This window comes from Cibotium barometz, chromosome 30 (assembly GCF_041138505.1).
Source record: "Cibotium barometz isolate CiBa-2024 chromosome 30, ASM4113850v1, whole genome shotgun sequence".
NCBI classification, from domain to species: domain Eukaryota; kingdom Viridiplantae; phylum Streptophyta; class Polypodiopsida; order Cyatheales; family Cibotiaceae; genus Cibotium; species Cibotium barometz.
The window spans coordinates 5,636,786-5,656,082 of NC_141075.1; the positions used below are offsets into that span (position 1 = coordinate 5,636,786).

The 19,297-nt window shown below is 41.0% G+C and overlaps 1 protein-coding gene across 4 annotated transcripts in view; it reads left to right on the forward strand.

Moving 5' to 3' along the window:
• The first annotated feature begins 17,730 nt into the window (after positions 1 to 17,730).
• LOC147621090 (E3 ubiquitin protein ligase DRIP2-like) overlaps positions 17,731 to 19,297 on the forward strand; it is a 56,081-nt gene continuing 54,514 nt past the window's right edge. The window contains exons 1-3 of one of the 4 annotated variants that reach the window (XM_086823791.1): positions 17,731 to 17,965; positions 18,083 to 18,302; positions 18,432 to 18,694. In XM_086823791.1, the coding sequence (XP_086679917.1) occupies positions 18,580 to 18,694 (115 nt within the window). In that variant the 5' untranslated portion in view covers positions 17,731 to 17,965; positions 18,083 to 18,302; positions 18,432 to 18,579. The remainder of the gene's footprint in view (positions 17,966 to 18,082; positions 18,303 to 18,431; positions 18,695 to 19,297) is intronic. The other 3 variants (XM_086823790.1, XM_086823789.1, XM_086823792.1) reach the window with 3 other exon arrangements.

The window sequence follows — 19,297 nt, forward strand, 5'->3', positions numbered from 1 at the left end:
ATAAAAGGGCACCTGTGTATGGGCTCTGGGCTTAGGAACTCATTGTTGGGTCGTTGGGTTGTAGGCTCTGTGTTGTGGGTTGAGGTTGGATTGGGTATGTTCGACTGTCGTAGGCTCTGTGTTGTGGGGTTGGGTTGAGTTGGGTCTGTGTGTTTTGGGGTTGGGTTGAGTTGGGTCTATGTGTTGGGGCGGGTCTTTGCCATTTCACCAACCTCAAGGGCTTACAGACATTACAAATGTAGGTAAAGATATAGCAAGCCCTTTTGCGCGTCCACGGGATAAAGGGAAAGTATTGGAGGATACTGCATCCATGGATGCCCGTGACAAAGGTAACGGTGTGGAAGACGTATCAAATCCTCGCATTCTCACACCTCTTGAGGGAAATAAAGTGGTTAGAAATCTACATATGGTGAAGAGTAGGGCAAGGTCTGTAGGTTCTGACCCTAGCGTTAACAATACCACCAAATGCAAAAAAGGGTGACTTGTTAGGTTGACCAGGCTCCTTGAGGTTTCTGTGACTGTAGATGTTGGGAGTGGTGACATAGATATTGCATTCTGGGAATCACCGAATGACTTTGTCCGGTTTGAATGTATTAGTGGTTTGTTTGCTCTTGAGAAGGGTGGAACATTGAATCATATCCACTTCCAAATGGTCATTAAAATAATGGCAGTTTCCTTGATCTATGTAGGCAACTTATCAAAAAATATCTTGCATGGGATGTATCACAACCAACTGGGGGCATTGTCATGTGCAAGGGTTTGAAACAAGTTCGCTTGCACACATTCGAAGGCATGTTGGGTTATTGTATGAAAGATATATTTAAACCTCATTTAAGTTTTTTCATCTCACAATGTAATGGCGGAAGAAATTACTAGGGAGCGGGAGCAATATGCATTGTATGGGGCTGGAGATTTAAAGAACAAAGTCTCTCTGTCGCTGTGAATGTATTTGACCGAGCATATGTGTACATGGATAACTACATTCTTAATAGGCTTGGGTCAGCATTGGAGTCAACACTTTTGCACATGCTACACAGGGGCTAATCCCTAAAATTGAAAATGGGATGGACAAAAAAAGAGCGACCGCAGCATGGAAAGTGATGAAGATATCGCATCTCACTCAATCGATTGATGTTGATCAAATTTTATTTTTGGGTTCTCCTCGTTTACAGGTATTATCCGGATGTGGATGCTATCGATGAAGCAAATGAAGAAGATGATGGAAAGCCCGGTTCGAGAAGCACGCGCAAGCACATCAATCTTGAAAGTACGAAGATGTGTTCTTTTATGCAGAGGGTGGTTCCTTGTCTGAAGAAGGGAATCATGGATCTTTTCTAGATGGCTCCGACTATGTGCCTTTGTTCCATGCTTACAAGACAACCAAACATGTTGTTTTCATGTGACTTTCATGAAAGAAACTGTTTGATGTGAATATCAGTTTTCAATGCAATGTTAATAGTACTTCAGCCTTGTACATACACGAAGCAATAACCTTGTACATACATGAAGCAATAAAGGTCCCCTAAAACATATTTTTAATGAATATATGCAATAAGTCTATCTTTTAAAATTTTGTGCAAGAGATAAATTTTTTTAATTTAAAATATTTATTGTTGCAAACCAAGGTCTAAACCTACCGAAAAGAATACTAAGGTAAGAACCTTAGTAAAACAAAGCAAATTTTTTTTCCAGCCCTTAATTAATACAATTTTTTTTTAAGTGAATAGGCATGTAAAATTTTTTGATCTTGTATGTCCATGGCCTTTGGCCCATGTGCACATATCCTACGCTAAGTATGTACATGTGCACGGTCCACCATGTTACAAACCATCACCACCCAATAGGTTTTTGTTCTCAAAACCATATGTAGCTCATCTCCATATCCTCATATAGGTGCATAATATATCATAAGACCATGAGGACTCCACAAACATCCGAAAGTATATGAATGTTGAAGAAGTAAACCTTCCCATGAGAGCTTTACATTTATCCATGGTTGATAAATTGCGTATAATGCTCTCAAGTAGTTCCCAAATGAATGTCCCGTGCTTATACATGTGTCCCATGAAGCTCCAAAGTCATGGATATTCAAAACCACCAACCATGAGGTCTCTAAAACAAAGTGCCCAAAAAATTCTAGAAAGCATATTTCCATGTTTTGAGATAGGGAATTAGTTGTTGATGTGTAACAAGATTGGCCAGTAGGGATGGTGTGAATGAGGTTGGATTGTCCATGAGAATGGAAGAATGTAGGACACCCAAGCTAGTAGGAACATTGGTAGACCGCGAAGTTAGACATGGAAGAAAGGACCCGAATGCTTTTTAAGCCTCTTTTTGAAGTGTTGGTCGCTATTGGTCTGCTTGCAAGAAGAGTGGTGAAGTTCATAGATAGAACAAGAGCATTACAGAGTGGTCACGGCTTGGGAGTGAAATGTTGGGATGTTGAACACTGTCAACTTTGGATTGCGGGTGGCTTTGATCTTTTGGGCATCTTGACCTTGCTTGATTAACACAAATGAAGGCTAGGTTTATGCCTTAGGGGGAGATGTTGAACATGATTGATTGAACCATTGGTGTGTGTGAAGAGTGCCGCTTGGCCGCATGGATTCGATGGCTCCATAGGCCATCATTGGGATGCCCATTTGATTGGGAAAGATGGAGGATTCTTTGATGGCATCCTCACAAAGTCCCAATGAGTCGTGTGCAGAGGGAAGTCAAGGAGCCCTTGTGAGTGTATAGACGTCGCAATTATGAGTTGTGGATGGAAAGAGGGTTGGACTAAGCAAGAAAGAGACTCAATGAATAAAATGAGACTAGGTAAGACAACTAGATCGAAGGCAAACATGTAAGGTGTTGGCATGGGAATTGATGTTGCATGCGAGAATGGGATCGGGTGTTCGAAGTATCTTCATAAGGTGTAGGTAAGACTATGGGGTTGAATGCATGCTGAAAACTCACTAGGGTTTGGTTGTAAGTGGAAGCTAATATGGGTTTGGTGGTAGAGGGATTTTATTTGAGGTTTGCAAATAGTTTGGCAATTGGGCTATCCGGTGATGTATCTACAAATAATCCTGATGTTCTATCTCTACCTTCTAGGGAGCGCTCTAGCCACTTAGTGGGGAGCCAAAGTAAGCAATAAAAGGAGAGTGAAGTGGTTAGCTGCACTTACCGGGCTTGTCGAGAAGACGGGGATGTTGGCATTATGTTGATTGTCACTAGCCGAAATGCCAATAGTGGCTAGATGTAGTCTTCTTCTCATCTCGGTGTAACTCCTCACCGACGACGGTTTTGCCTTGCTACTACTAACATCGGATTAGGTGGACCAGGTGGTTTTTTTTAATGAGCCGATGTGTTGTTGGAAAAGCCAAGGGTGGCTTTGTGTGGTCAACGATGCTGCGGAACGATACGGAAGGAGTCGTGGGTGGGTAGAGGGTTTGGGGAGGTTAGTTGTTGACTTTGGGATGATGGTTGAGCGATGGTTTCGAAAGGTAGGGAACATTGTAGTCTCAATGCTCCCCTTCTTAATAGAATGATAAAATAAGGCATTATCTTGCTGTCCCCCGCCGAACCAAAACTCCATAGACATGTCCATTTTGAAATACCTCCCCTTTGCTTCTAGTCTTGGAATAGGCCTATGTCTATGACTTGTATTTACCTATGGCCTCTTTGCATGTAAAAGCATATGAGTGTTATGCTAACGAGACTCTCTTGCGACATCATAATTAATCCACACTTCTTGTAGGGTAGAAGCATGGATAGGTGGTCTCAAAATTGGTGTCAAGGACATTGGTTTTTTAGGTGCTTAAAGGTATTGAAAGTAAGGTGAGAGTTCAATTTCAAAAAAAAAAAACAATGTCCCACTCTCTTGTAAGGTGGGAGTTAAATTTCAAAAACAAAACTCTCCTATAACTGTTACATGGACCCACCTTCTCTGTTTGGAGAAAGTGGACTGACAATCATGGAGGTGCTCTCTCTCTCTCTCTCTCTCTCTCTCTCTCTCTCTCTCTCTCACTCACTCACTCACTCACTCACTCACTCACTCAATCATGGAGGTGCTCTCTCTCTCTCTCTCTCTCTCTCTCTCTCTCTCTCTCTCTCTCTCTCTCTCTCTCTCTCTCTCTCTCTCTCTCTCAAGTGTTGCAAGTCAGTTCAAGAGCTGGTTATGCATCCTCCTCTTGCTCCTCGTGCAATGTTAGTTCTCCATTTCTCTGATCTACACACATGTACTCTCTCTCTCTCTCTCGCTCTCTCTCTCTCTCTCTCTCTCTCTCTCTCTCCCCCCCAAGTGTTGCAGGTCAGTGCAAGAGCTAGTTCTACATCCTCCTCTTGCTCCTCGTGCATTGGGTTGCAATGTTAGTTCTCCATTTCTCTCATCTACACACATGTACTCTCCCTCCCCCCCCCTCTCTCTCTCTCTCTCTCTCTCTCTCTCTCTCTCTCTCTCTCTCTCTCTCTCTCTCGGTTTACAAACCCTTTCATATGTGTGTGTGGTTGTGTGTGTGTGTGTGTGGACATATTTATGTAAAAAATAATAGTATTGCTATCTTAAACAAACAAGACTAATTAGTAATGCTAAGTAATTAGTATTTTGCAGCTTTTTGAATAGTTATACTAATATGAGTTCTAACTGTGTACTAACATTTTGTTTCTCTTGATCTCATTACGTGTCATGCCATGGAGATTGCACAAGTATGTGCAAACGCAACTCTAGGAATTGTCATTTTGCAAACCACAAGGTATTAGAGAATATTGGTCTGCTAAATAAAAAGAGTCACAACAAAGAACAAGAAATATGCAATGCTTGATTTATGATGAGGATAACACTATAGTAGATGTGCGCAAAAGACGTCACATATGTAAGGTTGTGGCACACTGTTTCGATAAGCAGACAAAGGGGATGGACTCAAATACTTAAAAGGAAATATTTGAGAATATCCTCACTTTAAGGACTTGCAAGACACAATAATAGATGGTGAAGCAGCATCGTATCCAACGTTCACAATATTTTAACCAATGTGAAGGTGCCAAGAACCATTGAGATGAGCATTTTTTGAAGAGATTAGCCTTCATGATGCCAATGAATTATGGTGGTCATCATGATTCAAAAGATGAGTGTTTCAAAAGCTATAAAGTTTTTAGATATCCACAATAGAAATCTTTACTTGGCAAAATCTTGTATTTTACTTGACGAGGATGGATAGTTGCCTTTATCCACATACCGAAGGCCAATAAACACCACCAAAATTACACATGGGATTAAGGAACTCATATTTGCATTTTGGGCATCCCAAGGGTCTCCCCCAATAAGAAAGGTGTTTGTCATAAGAGGCTAGGTAGATGTGCCTATATGAAGCACCCACTTCATCTTCTAGCCTAGCCTTAGGTGAGAATTTTTATGTGTGTCATGTAGTTTCTTTGTTGTAAGGTGTTTGTGTAATACTTCTCACATATTTGTAAGCTACCAAAATTTGGCAATAAAGTAAAAATGATGCTTGGCTTTGAATTGTGTTGTTGCTCCATTCAACCACACCCAATGCTCCATTCAACCACACCCAATGCTCCTTTAGTGTAAATCCGTGTTGTTTCCACTATATGTCATGAAGAAAAAAGAAATGCTGCACAAATAGTGTATCATGCAACTTATCATCCATAACAAAAAAATGGATGGTCTTCTTAACATCACTTGATGCTATGCGGCAATATATTATGTGAATAAGAATGGTCACTTGACTTGAATACCAATGCATAGATTGAATCTCATTTTGCTCTTTGAAAGAGTAATTTTCAGCAAAGTTAACAAACGGACACTACCACACCGTCTGGGAACCTCAATAAACATTCCTTAAACTCTTCCGCTTGCCACTTGTAGATGAAGTTATGCCTAATGAAACTTGTGAGGTGTGTTTGGAAAAGAAGCATAAGATCCTTGCAAAGCATCTTCTTGCATACTAGATCGTTACATTCTTCTTCTTCCCTTCTTCGTTGATTCCTATTTCTATATGCATGACTTCCTCCTCCGAATTTCAGTGAAAATTGGATGCATGTGCTAGCCACCACCATAGATGTGATGCAATCCCAAGCAATCCATTGATGAGGAATCAAAGGAGGAAGCTTCTAGCATAGAAAGGACTGGATCACAAGTCACGCACAAGTGGCTTACGTTTTTGGGTTAGTTTATTCCACTTTGAATTTACAAATGCTAAGAACAAAGTTATGAAATGGATGAACAAAAAAACACTTCTTCCTCACTCTAATTCAAGAAGAGGATGTCCTTTGGAGTGGTCTTCTCTCACAAATGGTAGAATGGGGAAGAAGCTAATAAAAGAGAAAAAAACCTACAATCAAACCTATCTAGCAAGCATCCATCAATCTACAAATGACATGGAACTGCTTTGGTTCAAGGCATGGCAAGGGAGAGCTTGATAGATCAAGGGAAATTATCAAAAGATCTCTCACATGAGAAATTAAAAACAATGGGTGCCATTTTGAAATGTGGAGCTCATGTGGTGAGTTTTTTGAGAGCCAACCTAAGCAATGGAGCCCATCATACCTACACTTCTCAAAAAGGGAGGTTAGTAGGGTTTTTTGGGAGATCAAGGAAGGTGATGTGTGCTTAGAGGGCCCAGGTGGGATTTTAAGCCATTGCCCAATGCATGGTTAATGCATTGCATCTATGTTCATTCAAAAAGTGATACTTGTGCACTAAGATCAAAAAGGTTATTATGCTTTTGTGCTTGGTGATGCAAGGTCACATGTGGAGATGTAGTAATAGGTCACATGTGGAGATGTAGTAATAGATCACATGTGGAGATGCGGGAGTATCACACTCTTGTCAGAATAAAGGAAACCAATGATGATGGAGAGGGTCCTAAATACTCATTAAATGAGAGGTTGAGTGATGAAGAGGGTACTAGTGGGCCCATATATACAGGTCATCATGATAAATTGACTGATTCTCTCTGTGTAGGGGATAATTTTAGTGCAGTTCTTGTGACTACTTTAAACCACTTTGTGTACCAATTTGAGGAAGATTGTGATAAACTCTGAGAACAAATAGATGAAATGAGAATAAACAAGTAAGTGGAAACACAACACTCTGCTGATATAATGTAGTTTAATATGTTTACAAAATCTGGGAGAGGTGTACATCATGGTAGTACCACGTATATCTCGATCAAAATGTTTATATACAAAATGTTTACGTAATTTGGCAGAGGTGTACATTAAGGTAGATCAAATATCTTGGATAAAATGTTTATGTAATATGGGACTCAATCCCTATATATATATATAAATTCAAATAAAATGGTATTTATATCCCATTGCTTCCCCTCCTCTCCTTCTCCTTCCCCTTTCCCTTAGATTCACTAGTTTTCTCCTTTAAATTTTCGAACATTTCATAGATATCAAAGATTTCTCAAGCTTCTTGTTCTTTCCTCTTCCTCCACTTTTCTTCCTTGTCTAATGAATCTATGTAATGTAATTTTTATCAATTTAATATGTTGCTTCTTGTGTCACATTTTAACTGCATGAATCTAATCTCTACTTCTGGCTCCTCATTTGATTTTGCAGCAAAGATGTCTCTACCTATGAGTGCCAATCGATCATGTGAGTACATCCATTGTCACAAATAACTAATAACCCATATAACGAGAAAAGCTTGTAATTGCGTGGACTCATCAATCTGAACTTTGGTAAAATTATGTATATCCCACATTTGTTCAACAAAAATTTGTACGGCCTAATATCTAGTAAGATTGTATTGGCCTCATTGTATCCTAGCATAACCTCCTAAAATGTCTCCAAATTCTTGAAGAAGGCTGGCTTGCCATCTAGAAAGCCTGTAGCATCACACATATCTTGGTCCTAAAATGCTTTAATCCTCACCACTAGGAAAAAAATTTCTAAACCTTCTAACAATATTTTTAACATTGGCACAACTCCATATATACACGTCAAACCATCTGCAAGCCCATGACAATAAATACAGGGCATCCTTGTGTACACAGTGAATTTCATTTTGTATTCCTGTGATAACATTGAATTCCTCTTTCCCCATAGGAAGACTTTCTCCCCTCAATCTGTTATGGGTGTGCATAAGGAACCCATTCGTATCCAAAATCAATGCCTTGCATTCTTTTGTGTTCTTCTGTTATGGGAAGTGGATACTTAAATGCTCCCTAATAAGGTACCATTCTATTGTGAAAAGGGATATTTAACAGCCTAAGAGACATGAGAATACATGACCAAACCATCCCCACGCTTTACCTTTGCTTTTTTATATAGCTTGTAGGGAAACTTGTAGGGATTTCAGAATTTATGTTTCCGCCGAGACTTGGGGTGGCATGGATTCGAATAGACACACAAGGACAATGGGGGATTGGTGTCCCTATCCAAGGAGGCCTCCTCTAGCATGAAACATTCCTCTACAAAGCAAATATATTGATTATTAATTAGAGAGCGACAATAATCATTACATAAAAGAGGATTTCTCGCAAAGTGTATAAAAGAAATAGAGACTAGTGGGACATAAAACAACATTTTCCATTGTACAAAAGAAATGGGGAACAAACATAAGAGAAAATTGAAACAGATCACATTTCATTAAATAGGATTGCAAAATACATTAAAGATGGGATGGAGTCCCCTAGTTTAGTCAAAATGTCTCTAAATTGCAAGGGTTAAGGCTTGCTATATGTAGATAAACTACAACAATCAAATCATGGTGTAGATTTACAAAATTTTACAAGCACGTGGCTTAGCAAAGTATGTGCGTGAGGCAAGACTCGTGTGGCTGATGCCATACTCTTTTTTTCATTAAGTGGGGCATCTTCCTTGCCTTCAATGCTGAAGTTGCACAACCTTATTGTTTGCCCCTTACTTTTCTTTTATTTTAAAGCTGCAAAATATAATAATGTCATACTAAACTCCTTATTATACTAACTTGTAAGAACATTATCAAGTCTCTAAGAGATATAGCTGCATACCAACCTCAAGTTGTTGGTCCACGACTTGCGTACCTTTTCGCTTCTTGATCCCCATGTTTTTGAATTCATCAAGTCATGTTTTCAACAATCTGGTCTTGATTCTCATCAGGAACCTTTTCCACGTCCTCAACTAAATTAGGGTTTGCCATGGTTGCAACAACACCCAAGGTAACAACCCTATCCAAATCACCTTCTTTCTCAATAGTACACCTGGGCCCTATCGAGATCACCTTCTTTCTCAATAGCACATGTCTTCCCTTCACCAATACACTCCTTTAGGCCGCTTTCCAGCATTCTCAACATCCATACATATTCCCCCCTTCTAAAGGGTGATTATCTACATTGTAGGTCTTCTATTTGTCACACTGCCACCCATATCATTCCCAATACCAAGCTCCAAGGCACCATGAGTAGGGCTAAGTTGTGCCATGGGCTTGTGTGAGGAGCCGACTTGCAAAATCTCTACATAGCCTGCACATAAAAAACATATAATGATAAAATACAGCTGCAATGTGAGTAGGGCTAAGTTGTGCAATGTGCTTGTGTGAGAAGCCCGCTTGCAAAACATCTACATAGCTTGCAATGTGAGTAGGGCTAAGTTGTGCTTGTGTGAGAAGCCCGCTTGCGAAACATCTACATAGCTTGCACATAAAAAATTGACATATAATGATAAAATATAGCTACACTCTTAGTATTGTTGTACTTTAACATACAATGGGCTTGTGTGAGGAGTTGACTTGTGTGAGGAGCTGACTTGTGTGAAATCTTTACAAAGCCTGCACATAAAAAATTAACATATAATGATAAAATACGACTGCACTCTGAATATTGTTGTATTAGGTCAAACTAGGATTTGGGGTAGAAGCAATACCAAAATGGTTATTTGACGAACGGGTTTCTACTAGTTGTTGTTGCATCATCTTAGTTTCACTTGGGGCTTCCACTACAAAACCAACAACTCATGGATTACTTACTAAACACAACACACTTGTAAGCCAAACGTGTTTTTAAACTTTCATGCTTTGCTTCAATGCTTCAAAGCATCCAAAAAATCTTTGGACTACTTTTAAGCAGTTTGCATTGCTTCAAAGCAATTAGACAGTACTTTAATGCTTTTAAAGCAACTTGTACTTTGTTTTAAGTAATTTGTACTGCTTTAAACGTAATCTCTACTACTTTTAAAGCTTTGTATACTACATTTGAAGCACTCTACACTTTCAAAGCCCTTACGATTGATTTAAAGCCTCTAGGTGGGACACCTCTATAGTACTAAGCACTACAAAAGCTAAGAAACTACTTCTTGGTCCTACCAATGCTTCTTGGTATGCACTACTTTGTAAGCAGCCTCCACTGCTTTTGAAATAAGTCTATACTTTGAAGGCAGTTTCAGTAGAGACTTCTTAAAAGCAGTACATGCAGACCAAGAAGCAGTCTCTCCATTGCTTTGAAAGGAATCTCCATTGCTTTGAAAGGAATCTCCAGTGCTTTGAAAGCAGTCTCCATTACTTTAAAATGACTCTCTAGTGCTTTAAAAGCAATCCCCTTTTTTTTGTATGCACTCTCCTTTTCTTTGAAAGCACTCTTCACTGCTTTGAAAGTCATCTCCACTGCTTATAACAAGAATATATTACCTTTTTAGCACTCTATATAATACTTTTCAATAACCAGTATGGACTTATTTAAAGTAGCCAAATGGGGAGGCACCTCTACACTTCCTAGACTAGCAAGGACTACTTGTTTTATACTGCTTTTTAAGTAGTTCTATTGCTTTGTAAGTTATTTATGCTACCTTTTAAGCACTCTAAACTACTTTTTAGGATATCTGAACTAATTTAAAGCATCCAAATGGCTTCCACTATAATACTTAGCACTGGAAAAATCTTTACACCTCTTAGTCCTAGTAATGCTACCTAGCAACTACTTCTTAGGGTTTACTACTTTTTATGTAGTCTATAATCATTTATAAGTAGTGTCTACTATGGACCTGGTAGCAAAAAGTGCTAAAAAGAACACACCTTTCATCACCTTATGGTCGGATGATTGGACACTTTCCCTTTTGTAGCATTGGGGATTCTCTATGTGCACACAAACTTCCTTTACATTGCACACACTAGCAAAACATAGAGAATGGTAGGGATGTCTACATGGAAACATCTAGACATCCACTACCTCCTCCTTTATTAATAATCCGCAAGCAATACACTCATCTATAAGTAGAAAGCTTCCCTTATAAACACTTGTATTATGGGCTTGAGGACGTGCGAGAGCCAAAGTAGGAAGTTGACTCTTCTCTACTTATTTCAGCAAGTCATCCACAAAGAGGCATTGTGTAATCGCTTCTTTGACTTCATTCACAATAGAGAAATATGTTATTACTACACAAAACACAAGACAACTTTTGTCACAGGTAAACATTCTGGAGTAGCTCTCAAATAACTTTTACCCTTCTATAAACAAAAAGGTCTAGCTGTTTGAATTTGGTAAACTTGTAATAAAGCCGCACTTGCATCCAAGGTGGCTAAGTGTACATTGGGGCCAAGCAAACCCAATGCTACTGCGTATCTCATGATCTAAGCTTTGCAATTGCATATAGAAACCTTGTCTAGAATTAACACTCTCATGGGGCACCTCTGGCCCCAAACATGTTTCCCTATCACATGGGGCATCTTCGGCCTAAAACTTGCTTCCATGGTCACATTAAATCCCACATGGCATCTTTGGCCCTGTGGGATTTAATGTGACCATGGAACCTTGTCTAGAATTAACACTCTCATGGGGCAACTCTGGCCCCAAACATGTTTCCCTATCACATGGGGCATCTTCGGCCTAAAACTTGCTTCCATGGTCACATTAAATCCCACAGGGCATCTTTGGCCCAAAACTTCTTCACCTAAAATCCCACGGAGCACCTTTGACCCAAAACCTGTTCACCTCAAATCCCACAGCACCTTCGGCCCAAAACCTATTATCCCAAATCCCACGGGGCACGTTTGGCATGAACTTAATTGTCACCCAATTCTTTACCTTTACCCAAAAACTCCAAACTCTTCACTGAACGTGTACCTTCAGTGAAAATTCACCTTCAAACTCACATCTTTCCCTCGTGTTGTCCTACGGTGATGGGCGTTTAAGGCCGGCTCCCAAGACCCCTATTTTAACCAAAGACTTTGTTTTCTCTCCAAACGGTTGCTCGTTCCCTCCATTCTGTTGGGCGGCTCCTTTCCCTCCTATGGCTTAAGGCCCTTTACACACCGCCTTTGGGCCACCTACATGCCACGCGGTGGACTAATGATGTGCAACGTCATGCAACCGTGCCTTTCAGACCACCTTCTCTGGAAGGAGCTCCTCTGCCATCGTGGCCTCCACCTATGCCCCTCTTTCACCAGAGCTTGGGCAGCTGCTTAAACATGGGCGCATCTACCTCCATCCAATCGCGTTGCAATTGGTGGACCATGCCATCGATCCTTCCCGCCATTCTACAACGATAAATCGAGGTTCTTGGTTCTCTGTTTTTTCCAACACACTACGTTCTTGGTTCTGCGTTTTTTCTAGGCCTCCACAATCGATTTGGAGAGGGAAAATCATCCAGGTATGCTCTTTGTTTTTCTCACTTTCTTGCTGCGTTTTTCTCCCCTTCTTGCTCCTCAAACTCTACGTAGATATCTGCATGTTATTACTTTTTAGATGCATGTTATTGCCTTGTTTCTATATATTTGCGTGTTCTTTGCATATATATACACCGCTAGCTCTCTGCGTGTATATACTGCTCTAAAATCGATTTGCATTATAAAGGATCCAGGTATGCTCTGCATATTTTTTACTTTCTTGCTCCTCAATCTCTGCTTGTATGTATCCGCAAGTTATTTTATTTTGATGCATGTTGTGTACTTGTCACTTCATGTTGTGTATACTCTGCATGTATACTATGCGCATATAGTTATTGCATGTATATATACTCTGTTGTGATGCATATTTTGATGCATGTTGTGTATACTCTGCGTGTATGCTCTGCGCATATAGTTATTGCATGTATATATACTCTATTGTGATGCATATTTTGATGCATGTTGTGTATACTCTGCGCATATAGTTATTGCATGTATATATACTTTGTTGTGATGCATATTTTGATGCATGTTGTGATGCATGCTGTGTATACTCTGCGCATATAGTAATTGCATGTATATATGCTCTGTTGTGATGCATATTTTGATGCATGCTATGTATACTATGCGCATATAGTTATTGCATGTATATATACTCTGCGCATATAGTTATTGCATGTATATATACTTTGCGTAATCTTTACGTGTATATACTCAGTGTATACTCTACGTGTACTATGCATGTACTCTTCGCTTGTATACTCTGTTGCATGAACTTATGGCACCTGGAACAGTGTGTAAGGCATGAATGCATCATGCATGTTACAACTCTAGATTGATTTTAATGTAAAGGGTCGTATTTGCTTGTATATATCTGCATTTGAATCAATTGAAAATCATGGGTTCCAAAGAAGTGACCTAGGACAGAGGTGTGTAAGGCATGAATGCATCACGCATGTTACAACTCTAGATTGATTTTAATGTAAAGGGTCGTATTTGCTTGTATATATCTGCATTTGAATCAATTGAAAATCATGGGTTTCAAAGAAGTGACCTAGGACAGAGGTGTGAATCAAACAGCTTAGGCAATTATTGTTTTCTTGGTGATTGTGCTTACCCTGCAAGGTTTTGGATGCTTCCTCTTTCAAAGGAAGTAAAGATGGATTATCCCCTGAGCGGTACTTTTGGAACTACATTCAATCTAGTTCACGGATGCCTGTGGAGAGAGCTTTTGGAATGCTGAAAGCCCTTTTTCATATTTTATTGAAGAGATGTGACATGTTACTGCGCAGAATGTGCCGAAGATGGTTAGCACTTGTTTGGTCCTTCTAATATGTGCATTGTGCATGGAGATTCATTTGATGAGGGTTGGGTTCAACAGACACAAGTGGAGGTGGATAGAGCAAACAATGATGCATTGGCTTTGGATCCAATCATTTAGAATGGGCTTCAAGTGAATCTTGTTGAGGGTACAGCCTTGGTGCAGACCGAGACCTCAGTGGTTGTGTAGAGGGCACAATCATCTGAAACAGCACATCCTTATTCATCCCAGGTTGGCGGCACAGAAACGAGAGACAATCTTGCTAGAGTAATGTTTAAAGAGAGAGAGAGGACAAATGTGAGAATTGTATTTGGTAATGACTCAGCTGATGAGAGTGACAATAGTGAGTAGGAGATAAAATAGTGCTTGGAGGTTATGACTTTGGACACAAACTTGGTATTTTGTATATCTCAATGACATCATATTTTGTTTATCTTAATAGTGCTTTTATGTTATGACTTTGGCAGATTTTTTTATAAAGGATGTTTATGTGGTTTTTAACTATCATGTGCCTACTGATTCTCATTTTTTTTTGTAGATGGGAGGAGGGGAGGGGGTAAGATAAATCTAGTTCATCCCCTCCCCTCCTCTCGAAGAGAGCATGGTGTAGCCACAATAACTGTGGTGATGGGAGGAGGGGAGGGGATAAGATAAATTTAGTTCATCCCTCCCCTCCTCTCGAAGAGAGCATGGTGTAGCCACAATAACTGTGGTGATGGGGTTCAAGTCCCCAACTCTATTTGTATGGATGGAAATTGCTTTTGTAGGGGCATTGATGAAGTTTGGGAGCAACTTGTAAGTTACGGGGTGCCTGCATGTTACTATGTGGGTAAGTGATAATTGATAACCAATTCATTCTTGCACTTGTATTTATAATCACCTTCAAAGGATAGTAACCAATCAATTTGCTTGATGTGGGTATACATTGAATAGGTTGGGGTTGTGTGTCCAGGTGCTAAAGCAAAGGCCATCATGGTGAAGAGATATTTGGGTAAGTGGATTTAATGTGTTAGGAATGTGCAACCTTTTTGCTTTTTGTAATGCAGTCATGGTTACGTATAGCGTCTGAACTGAAGGTACAGATATTTCAGCATGCTCAACTAATTAACCTGTTATTCTTGTACTGAGAAGACATTGCTACGTTGTTTTCCAGGACATGATTACTGCAGGGATCGATACAATAGCTATTTCTGTCGAATGGGCTATGGCCGAGCTGGTTCGCAACCCTCGTGTGCAGCAGAAAGCCTAGGAGGAGCTCAAAGCTACCATACCTTCAATGTGTGCATGTATACGTAGGTTTTTATGGATGGTGGAGATGCACGAGGTCATGTTGGGCGGCGTGTAAAGGGGGCGCCCATGCATGGATAATCCATTCAAGAAAGCACAAGGCACTTTTTGGCTGCCCACATGTTAGCAGTATTGTTCCACGCCAAGGCCGGTATTGTTCCACCCCAAGGCCGTCTGTATCGACCCTAAGTTTAGAAGACCTTCGACGGCCTTAGCGGATCCGATTCCACTTGGTGGGTTTCACTCCACGTAACTCCCATTTGATGTCACGGCTTCGACGACTCTTAATCTTCTGAGGAGAACCATGCCCCATGCTGACGTCCCATTTTGCCGCACAGAGTTCCTTAGCTTGAGCGATGCACTTGTAGGTCGCTTGAAACTGCTTACATAGCCTTCGTTTTGTTCCCCATCTCTACGTTTCATCCCAATGTCACCAACTTGCGGCCTACTGCACGGTCATCTCTCATGGTTCTTCCATCGTTCTGCATCACATTGCCTGTCGTCGCTCGTCGTTTACTTGCTGCTTATACTTGCCGTTTTGAAATCTACTTTGCACGGTCGTTTCTTGCCTGTTGGCTTCTTTTCATCTCTCACATTGCATCTTGAAAGTGCCAACATGCTTATAAAAACGTTTCTTGCACATAGTTGCATTGGCTCTTCCTTTTCATGGCATATCCACCTACATTCATTCCCATAAACCATCCACCTTTCCCCTTCCACTAGACCGATTGACTCCCCAGTGACCGTGCCACATGGTCGACACGAAGTTGCTCTGGTACCAAGTATTACAGGTGCGCATAATGCACCCCAGGACTGTTTCCATCCCCAACCCCATGCAAGCCATTTCCACCTTTCTTGCCTTCCAAAACAACCTTGCTTGCCATTGATGCTTCACCATATCAAAATTTTCCACAACTTTCTAGTTTTCAGCCCCATGGCTCCATGAACGGTTCCCACGTCAAGTTTCCCTCTTGCCGGTGTAGCCCATGTCTTGGCTCGTCGACCTGGCTAACCTCGGTACATGCCTTTCAGTAACCCATCCGGGCCGACCTCCTTTGCAACCCATCGACAGCATAACTCAATCTATATGTTAGCCTAGCCTTCTATACAAATCCAACTTCACCGGCCTAGCTCCATCAACGACCCATCGGCTTAACATCACCGTTCGTTGTTCTCCCTATTCTTGATGTTTCTGCCGTTCTCACTATTTTCCAACTGTCACTTCACCATCTTCCTGAGACGAGCCCCCTTTTGGGATGAGGGAGAGGCAACCTCCAGCACCACAAGGGCAAGGGTGTACCTACCTAAGTGTGTGGGTGAAATAACGTGCCTACATGGTCAAGTATTGCCTATCATCCCATGAGAGAGAGAGAGAGAGAGAGAGAGAGAGAGAGAGAGAGAGAGAGAGAGAGAGAGAGCTAGCTAGCTAGCTCATTGTGAGATGTCATTTTGCTTGCAAAGTTGTGGCGAATGTGGAGGCACCCACGCTTGTGTCTAGGAGTAAATCAAAGAACATAGAAGGTGGTTAGATTTGTAGGGTGTGCCAATGGTATATAGCACATCATTACCCTTTCTCTTGTTAAGGGGTATATCTTTCCCTTTTACAACCCCTTGATCAAAGTGTTAACCATAGGTTATAGACCATGTTCTCCTCATGTTACCTTTAGTAATTTGATTTGCTTCTTGCTAGACCATAGTTGTTAAGGGGGCTCCACCAAAGTGGCAAAGGGTTGTTTGTGACCTGTGGCAAATGGGGGTGTTGCAAACCAAACAACAAAAGGTGAGTTATGGCAACTAGATGAAGGGTTGTCAAGTGGCATGTGGAGAGAGACGATGTGTGGATGTAAGAGAGTGTGCCAAGTAGCAAAGGGGTATGAAAAATGGGAAGAGGAGAGATTATAGCAAGTGGAAAATGGGAGTAATGCCACAATGAGATCTTAACCATCCAACTTGTGAGTAATTCACCTTGATTAAGGGGATATTAACCTAACCATGCACAATCTATTTCAATCACCTTTTCTCATGATGGATACCATTCTTCCTCTACACATCTTCGTCATCCAGTCTTGTAGAGGCTGGCATCATACTCTCATGTGAGGACTAAGAGGTTTTTGACATATATATATATATATATATCTCACTCCTCCATCCTAATCAAATTCTTCATATGATGTAATTCCATGACAACTTCCAAGGAGTAAAGACATAGGTATCCATCCAATATCTTGGAGTGCATGCACAAAGACTAGATCCTGCTATATGTAAAAAGGTTGTTGGAGCTGTAGAGCTTGCCAATGTCCATTATGCCCAGTAGTATGCTTACCTCAATAATAGTTCCTAGCAAATGTGGAGGCCAAGCCCTTGTGTATTCACCTGACTCTCTGGACCCCTTGCATGAAATGGATGGGTGACAAGTTTTTGGGTGCAAACATTAGGTTTTTATGTTGCTAGTCTTTTTACACTTAGATGCTCCATGGATAGTATGCCTAGAGGAGAAGTTGCATTGTGCACACATGAGGTTTTGTTTTTTGTGGTTGTCGGTCATAATGTACCCACCTTGGTCTACGTAGATGGTAGCTCACATAGAGCTAAATAGGCTATTACGCTTCCGAGGACGTAGATCGGCCTGGCTACACGTGCATTAAGAAGAAAGGAAGAAGGGAACTTGAAAGAGAGCAGAAGTCGCGGTACCTCCCGTCGTTACCGTCATCGTCATCTGCGAAAGAAGATCCTGCATGTGTTTGTTTGCGCACGGGCACACGTTGGTAAGGTCTTATCCTAGTACCATTTCCACTGTTACTACCACCATTGTTGTACAAAAAACAGTTTGGCCTCTTCACCGTCGCGAATGCGTTCCTGGACAAAGCTGCTCTTCTGTGCAGGCCATTTCTACGTACGTATCACCGCCGCGTGATAGAATGATCATGCGTTGATGTGCACGCTCACAAGCTCTCGGCGTCCACTTTTTCCCCGTCCAGTGGCTCACAGGAAATGCTGAAGTATGTGGTTATGGCGTCGAAGCTCCCCCGTTGCCCCGCTGTCGTGATTGATATCCCGTCCTTTGTACCAAGTAGCATTTGATCGATTATAATCGTTTTAGAGGTCAGGTCTAACCAAGTATCCTGTTTTTGTTGTACATCTGAAGTGATTGCGAGGCTGTTAACCATGCTCATGCGTGTCTCATGTTTTTCCTCAAAATGTACAGCTTATGACCCTTTCTTGTGGTCTCAGGAGTACTGCAGGAGACTGGAAGTTAAAGGTGGCATTGCAAAATAGGAGCAGATACCGCACTCACAGCAGGATTTGTGTGTGGTCATGACACTATTCCATTGGAAGCATCATGACCTTCCGACAGTAAAGTAGTTGAGGTGCATCAGAGATGACGTGCAATCAAGTGAAGGTGGCCAGGTCACCAATAATGGTGTGCTTGCAATGTCCCCTCTGCTGCAACTTGGTTCATGAGGCCACCACAGTTTCCGAGTGCCTTCACACTTGTAAGTTAATATCCTAAATTGTTTGTCACCTTGAGCTTTGGTTTGTTGGCGAGTCAAGGTGTTTAACGGCTTAAGGGGGAACAGTTACCAAGAGTTTCTTGTATGCTGACTTTTAAGTTGCAGATACATAAGCTTAGAGCTGGTTTGCATGTGTACAGATGTCATGCAATTTTGTCACCACATGTAGTAGAACCATGTCATGTTATTTCCACATGTAATACAACCATGTCATGCTATTTCCAAATGCAACACAGGTTGCCATGCCTTTCCTAGGGTATCCTACACAAAAGAGCTGATGCTTGCAGTCTTTACACAATAGGTGCTTGATTGATTGTAGTGCTAGTGAAATAGTGCTCACCATGTAGCCTTAAGGCTTACATTTGTGATCCTTTTCTTTCTCATTTACATTTTAAGGCTACATACTATGACTTGTAGGAGGTTAGCAAAAACATTTTTTGGAATTTATTTTTGATTGCTTCTTACATTTTTCTTCTTGAGCAAACAAAGGAGTAAGAACAGACAATACAAGGCATGCATGGAACCATGATTCGAAAAATTAGTGCCATATATGGATGCTATGGCATAATCTTACATGCATTCTGG